The following is a 7,420-nucleotide window of genomic DNA, read 5'->3' on the forward strand; positions in this document are numbered from 1 at the left end:
GAGTGGAAGGTTTGCATTGGAATTCTTGTTTAAAAGCTGTGGGTTTGTTTTTTTTGTTTTTTTTGTTAGAACACAGCTTGAAGATCCCGCGTGGGACCCGAGGCTGTATTTAGTTTCATTTTTTTTCCTGGATTTCATGATTTCTGTGAATTGTATGAGTTTGCCCTGTAGTGTGTGGTTCACAGTGGAACTCCCTGTCTCTGCAAACTGATCTGCGTTACAAAGAACAGATCCGAAGAACGTCTTAAAAAATAATCCACAAGAGGTCTTTCACTCTGCAAATCTAATCTGTTTCTATAGATAGATAGATAGACACTATTTATATATCTCTGCACCTCGGCAGGTGTATTGTGTATTGTAAATATCGCTCCAGGTTCAAAAAACAAAGAAGTTCATTCTCCAGTCGCTCCCTGTAAGAAAGACTTTCTTTTTTTTTATAAAATCCTTTATTTTTGTAATTCTGAAGCCGAAGTGAAATCTGCAGATCTGATCCAATGTTTTGCATCAACAACAATTTTAGGATTGACATCATCATCATAATAATAATAATAATAATAATAATAATAATAATAATAATAATAATTTAAAATAAAAGGCATGATTTCGATATTTTATTTAGCATCCTGCAATCAAACAAACTATGAAGCGATGTCCTCTAGCAGAAAGCAGACAGCAGTAGGGTCGCGTTTCCTGTGCAGATTTCAAAGCGTCACGTCTTCGTGAAGTGGATGGATTTCTGCAAAGCGCCGGGGTGTGGGATTCAACATGTGAACTGCCCCGTCATTCAGCAGCTTTCCTGAAGCACACGGAGCTAACGCTGAGGAAAGACTAGCGGGTTTGCTGTAAAAGCACAGAAATGTTTGCGATTTAAGTTAGTAATAATGATAATAATAATAATAATAGGCATCGACACCAAAAAAGAATAGAGACAATGAAGAATAAATGCACATTGTTTTTATTGGGTGTGAACACATTGCAACAGCAATCCGAGGAACGAGGTAAAGAACTGAATCCAATACAAAAACCTTATATATTATATATTAGACTCTTAATAAATTAACATGCCGAGTATTTATTTACAGCAGAAACACAAACTGCAGCTTGTAAACGCTGAGAGAACACGGCAGCAAAGCCCGGCAAGAACAAACTGGCATCGAGCAGAACTGGGGTTTGTTTAGTTTTTGTTTTGTGTTTTTGGTAGGAACGGTTAACCCCCCCAGACTCGAATCAGAGCCTGCCGGTGTGGGGCGCTTCTGGCACGCCAGCATCTCAGATATATTGGTGGGGTATCACTGAAGAAGGGCGCCCCCTGGCGCGCTGCCCGCCGCCTCTCCTCCTGGCTGGCCGCGGCAGTCCTGGTTTCGCTGCGGGCAGTAGCGCTTCGTGTGCGCTTGGTCTCCCGTGGCGCCGCAATGCTGACACGTGTATCGCCTCAGATAGGGGCACAGCACTCTGTCGCCGTCCTTCAAGCGGTGGCTGCTGTAGACCTTTTTGGACTCCTCGTTCTTTTTGCAAAACACGCAGAACTTGCTCCCTCCGTGCGTCCGGTCGGGTTGGCTGAGAGCCGGCGACTGGACTTCTGAAGCCCGGTCCCGCTTCGTGTCGCGGTCGGGCTGGGTCGCCGCCATTCCGGCTGCAGCGGCACCAGGACTCGGTTCGGCTCCAGCAGCGCCACGCGTCCTCATTTCCTCCACCAGCTCGGCCAGACCCAAGTAATCTTTCCACGCGTCGAAGCTCTGGTTACCGCGGTCCATTTTTGATAAAAAGAGAAATAACGACACTGTTAAAAAGCCGTCCTTGCGCTTGCGGTTGAAGTGTCTGCTTCGGTACTGTCGCTTCGACCTGTCAATCCACAACCTGAATTTGAATTTTAAGGCCGGGTCTCAGGATATAGTAACACCCCGTTCCTCAAATCCTTCACCCAAAAAAAAAAAAATAAAGCCGGCCTCAAATCACAAAAAAACCATCGGAAAGAACTAGCCAGCTAACCCCTGTGCGCAGGCAAGCGGCAAAACTTTGCAACTCGCGATTTCACTGTTCTTTCTTTATCTGTGTAATATTACACGGCTGTGGGGTATTGCAATAATAGAAGACGTTTGAAAGCGCGCAGTTTAGCGGGTGGAAGGGCTCTCTGAGCCGGTTTATCAATGCAATCTCTCTTACTGGGCGCTTTTTTTGGAAATGCATCGCGTCGACGGGGCTGCTGACCCGCAGATTCACACACAGCGTTTCTATCAGCGCAGTATCGTGCGCTGCAACACGGAGTGACCAACTTTGTAACTCTTTTCAGACGCCGCGTTTGTAATTGCAAACGCGTCGAAGGTTGAAACATCAAGTTTATTTTGTAAACTCTCCGCCCGTGTTTACGATTCGCGATACATTTGAAACGCGTTGCATGCGTTTATAACCCGGGGCTGGAGTTTAAAATCGAAATATTAAACTTTACAAAAACCCCGTCACAGAGTGAACGCGTGACGTTTAACAGATATTCTGGAGCTGCAAAAACACAACTCTGTGCATAATTCTAATACAGGAAATTCACATTATTATTATTATTATTATTATTATTATTATTATTATTATCCAGTGTGTTGCCGGTAATAACACTGTGTAACACAATTTTTGTTCCTGGGTAGTAAGTGTTATTTCCTAATTGCTTATGCCTCAAAAGTATAGAAAATGGCTATTATTCCCCACAAACTTTGCTTTTGTGACCAGGACAGTGATATTTCAAAATATCACTATTTCCAATGGGAAAACGGGCAAATGTGTGTCTTTTCGTTCACATAAAGTCAGAAAGTAAATACAGTATAATCGTAAATCTCGAAAAACTACTCACTTCTAAATCTTTTGTAGTCATTTTTGTATTACTTTAGTATAAACACATGTTAATTTGGATTCATATGTTGTTTTTTTTCTGACTTTATGTGAACGGAAAGCCACACATTTGCCCGTTTTCTCATTGGAAATAGTGATATTTTGAAATATCACTGTCCTGGTCACAAAAGCAAAGTTTGTGGGGAATAATAGCCATTTTCTATACTTTTGAGGCATAAGCAATTAGGAAATAACACTTACTACCCAGGAACAAAAAAGTGTAAGCAATACTATTATTAATTACAGCACAGTGTTATCTGTTTTTATTTCACTTTTAATAAGAAATTCCTGTTTAAAGCCACAGTGAGCGCTGTGTTTCTCACAGCCACGATGCTCAATACAGTTTGTATTTTAACAACATCGATAGAATTGTTTAAAGTATTTCTTTTATTAACAGAAGCGTTGTGCTCACGTCATTTAACAGGCAATAAAACACACACACACACGAACAGAAAGAAAGAAACGCGCGGGTGTGTGTGGCTTGCATTATCAGCCGGTACCAGGGCGGGTTTCTTCTCTTCTCCGCGCACAGTCCCATTCGCCGCTCGGCCGGTTCTGTTATCTTCCGCAGCAACGAACAGCGACAGCAATGAATGTGCATTGGGACCGTTTCACACCTGCAGCCCTGCGTGTGGACAGCAAGGGGCGCTGTTCAGCCCCCCCCCCCCCTGCAGTGAGAATGAACAGCAACGCGGATTTTAAACCGCTTTGCACAGCAGCGGGGTTGCACACAGCGCAGCGTGCGTTCAGCGTGTATTCATATATAGGCTGGCTCTGTTTAAATGAAGCTATGCACGCTGTAGGGTTTCAGTGCTAGACAGAGCTGTCTGGGCTGGTGCTGCTGTGTGTGTGTGTGGGGGGGGTGGTAATAATTTAATATTATATATACAAAATCAGAAAATATATATTTATATAATTATATATATATTATAATAAAGTATCTATATATAACATTTTTTGCCTAAAATTATTTCATATGCCTTCCTCTAACATAAAAGGTATAAACGTGCTGCACCGCGTTTTTGGCACGGTCTTTTGGGTAATGCGGCATCGGGCTTTGTGCGCCAACCGGCACAGAAAAACCCCTTGGAGCCCGAAACGCGGGCCGTCTGACGTAGGGGACACCTAGACTAGACCACCACGGAAGTGCATTTGGTGATCCTGGGGGTTTGGTTGATCTGGGTGGTGAAAAAAAAAGAAAAAAGAAAAAAAAAAGGAAAACAGATTTGGAAGCGAAAAATACCTGCTTCGTTATTATTTTATTAAAAAAACCAAAAACGAAACCCATGCGTGTGGTTTGCGGGTGCCTGCAGCCTGGCAGCATTGCTGCGTGCAGATGAGGGTTATATTAGAGAGGATCCTGCGCTGGGGTGAATGCGCTCCGTGCCTGGAGACAGGTTCGTAGCGGGCTGAGCATGCATGCCCTGGATCGGGTGCCCTGCTATTCCCTCGCCGCTGTTTCATTTCCAGACCCCCCCGGGCTGGTCTGTGCTTGATGTCATTCTGCTTCTCTGTACGTCTCTGTGTTTTGTTTGTAGGAAGCGGCTGAAATTCACCAACGTGCCAGATGGCGGACCAACACTGCAGCGCCACCCCGGTCCCAGACGAGTCGGAACCGGACCCGGACCGGAGGGAGGCGAGGCGCGGCGCTGCCTCACGACAGATCAAACCCGTCCCGTCCTCGGAGGAGCTGAGCTGTGGGTGAGGTGAACTCAGGAGAAATTCATTCCAGTGTTTCCAGAGCGTTCTCTGTGCAAATCCTGCTGCACGCATAGGGGAACAGACGGGCCTGGCCGGCTGTGCGGTTTGTTTGCATTCTCCCCGTTCTGACCGTCGCTCTTGTGACCCGGTCCGGTTGCTTCGAAGCAGGGTTAGCAGAACCGGACTCTGGTTCCGCAGGCGGCTTCAGTCACTTTAGTGATGGACGGCTGGTCCTGCTGATTTCTCACACTTTCCTTCTCTGATTCCCCAGCTCTGCCCCGGAGACCTCCCCCTCCTGTGTGCACAGCGCCCCCTCAGGCGAGGGCAGCTCCCTGCTCCTCTCCCTGCCCTGGGAGGTGCTGCTCCACTTGACCTCCTACCTGCCAGCGTGCTTCGTGATCAACGTGCTGTCACAGGTGAGAGTCTGATCAATACAGCGATATATACTGCAATATATACAGCAATACAGCAATATATACAGCAATACAGCAATATATACAGCAATACAGCAATATATACAGCAATATATACAGCAATACAGCAATATATACAGCAATATATACAGCAATACAGCAATACAGCAATATATACAGCAATACAGCAATATATACAGCAATACAGCAATATATACAGCAATACAGCAATATATACAGCAATACAGCAATATATACAGCAATACAGCATATATAATCAATACATACAAATACAATACATCAATCAATACATCGCACCGATGACTAGTCAGTTGAATGCTAATGCATTATTCAGCTTCAGAATCAGCGTGCAATGTGAAAAACTTTATTATAATTACCATGAACCCTTTCTACACCTAACCTGAGGTGACATCACTCTTCAGCAATTCTTTCTTTTCTAACTGTTTTCCTGTATAGCTGGGAACCCTCTTAGCATGTGACACGCACACACCCACACGCACACACGCACACGCACACACACACACCCTGCTAATAAGATATATTACTACAAGAGATTACAGCAGAAGAGGAACCAACATCCTCCATATATCAAACCCAAATAAGGGATGTGTCCTTATCAGCCCGCAAGCTGGCGTTTGGATCGAGAATTTCAAACAGAAGAACAATGAAACGGGCAGACGAAGAAGCACAGTCTCTGAACCTGCCCCCATCACCCCCCCCCCCCCCCCCCCCCCGCCCCCCCGCCCCCTTCTCACACACAGGTCTGCCGCTCACTCAGGGCGCTCGCCTCAGACCGGCTCTCCTGGAAACTGCGTGCTCAGAGGAGGCTCCGCCCAGCGGGGGGCGGGACCTCCAGGGCCTTCCCCCTCCTCGAAACCCCGGACTTCGATTGGCCCGCAGCCTGCCTGGAGCTCGAGGAGCACCTCTCCCATTGGTCGGACGAGGGCAGAGGGGCGGAGCGCTTCTCGCTGAGCGAGGGGCACTTCGCCTCCGTGGAGTCTGTCTTATTGTTAAACGGGGGCACTGTCTGCGCCTCGGGGTCCCGGGACAGGAACGTGCTGCTGTGGGACCTGAGGAGGGGGAGGGGGACGGGGGGGGAGGGGGAGGGTGACCTGAGGGGAGGCTGGACCTGGGGCACGCCCCACACCCGGGACACCCCTCTCTCCCTACCATCCCCCTCCACAGGTCCCCGGGTCAGTTAAGTCTGCTCCTTACGTCACTGTGTGGGGTAATCAGCGACACAGCTCTCACCAGGGCTGGGTTTGGTGCCTGGCTGCTCAGGGAAACCTGCTCTGCTCAGGCTCCTTCGACAGCACCATCAAGACATGGGACCTGGGGGCCTCTGGGGCCCCCGTGTCTGAGATCAGGTGAGTGAGCCTGGGGGGGGGGTCAGTGTGTGTGTGTGTATGTGTGTGTGTATCAATGTCTTTGCACCAGTGTGTGTCACCATTCGCTCTCTCTCTCACTCTCCTCTCCCCCCTCCTCTCTCTCTCTCTCTCTCCCTCTCTCTCCTCTCTCTCCTCTCCTCTCTCTCCTCTCCTCTCCCCCTCTCTCTCTCTCTCTCTCTCCTCTCTCTCCCCCCTCTCTCTCTCCTCTCTTCTCCCCTCTCTACCCCCCTCTCACTCTCCTCTCCTCCCCCATCTCTCTCACTCTCCTCTCCTCTCCCCTCTCTCTCTCTCTCTCTCCTCTCCCTCTCCCTCTCTCTCTCTCTCTCTCTCTCTCTCCTCTCCTCTCCCCTCTCTCTCTCTCTCCTCTCCTCTCTCCCCCCTCTCACTCTCCTGTCCTCTCCCCTCTCCTCTCTCTCTCAGGGGGCGGGATGCAGTACTCTGCCTGTCCTGCCTCTCTGATGTGGTGGTGGCGGGCTCCTTTGATAAGAGAGTCTCAGTGTACGACCCCCGCTGTGAGGAGCCTCTGCTGCAGAGCCTGGAGCTGCACAGCAGAGCGGTCCTGAGCGTGAGCGCAGACGAGAGGCACATCGTCTCGGGCAGCGAGGACCGCAGCCTGGCCGTGTTCGACCGGAGGGCAGGCAAGCTGCTGCAGAGGATGCAGGTACCGGGACCCAACACAGGGGCGGCACTAGCACCTCGCTCCCACTCGAAATGTTCTTACAGAATTATTAATGAATCACTTAGCAGAAGCTTTTTATCCAGAGAGACTTCCTGAGACCAGGGGGTGAGCTGTGAGTCATTATCAACTGCTGCTGCTGCAGAGTCTCTTCCAGTAGGACCTCGGTTTTACGTCTCATTGAAGGACGGAGGTTGTCTTTGTTTGATCAGGCGTATTTTTTCATTGTTCAGCGCAGTCGTATTGTATTGTGTATTCAGCAACTGTGAGGTGACAAATTAGGATCTCACTGAAAGGGCCAAAATGTTCAGCTTGTTGTCGACTTTCACCCTGTGTGGAGTTTT

The 7,420-nt window shown here is 48.4% G+C and overlaps 2 protein-coding genes across 2 annotated transcripts; one reads left to right on the forward strand and one right to left on the reverse strand.

Annotated features, from left to right (window-relative positions):
* Positions 1-1,289: 1,289 nt before the first annotated feature.
* LOC121309171 (nanos homolog 1-like) lies at positions 1,290-1,754 on the reverse strand. The gene has a single exon (XM_041242086.1). It carries the CDS (start codon positions 1,752-1,754, stop codon positions 1,290-1,292), a length of 465 nt encoding a protein of 154 aa, XP_041098020.1.
* Positions 1,755-4,280: 2,526 nt separating this feature from the next.
* On the forward strand, positions 4,281-7,414 carry fbxw9 (F-box and WD repeat domain containing 9). The gene is made up of 5 exons (XM_041242087.1): positions 4,281-4,583; positions 4,850-4,994; positions 5,774-6,119; positions 6,211-6,379; positions 6,821-7,414. Exons 1-5 carry the CDS (start codon positions 4,297-4,299, stop codon positions 7,173-7,175), a joined length of 1,302 nt encoding a protein of 433 aa, XP_041098021.1. The 5' UTR covers positions 4,281-4,296; the 3' UTR covers positions 7,176-7,414.
* The last annotated feature ends 6 nt before the right edge of the window (positions 7,415-7,420 follow it).

The sequence above is a fragment of the Polyodon spathula genome, unplaced genomic scaffold (genome assembly GCF_017654505.1).
Source record: "Polyodon spathula isolate WHYD16114869_AA unplaced genomic scaffold, ASM1765450v1 scaffolds_912, whole genome shotgun sequence".
Classification (NCBI taxonomy): Eukaryota; Metazoa; Chordata; class Actinopteri; order Acipenseriformes; family Polyodontidae; genus Polyodon; species Polyodon spathula.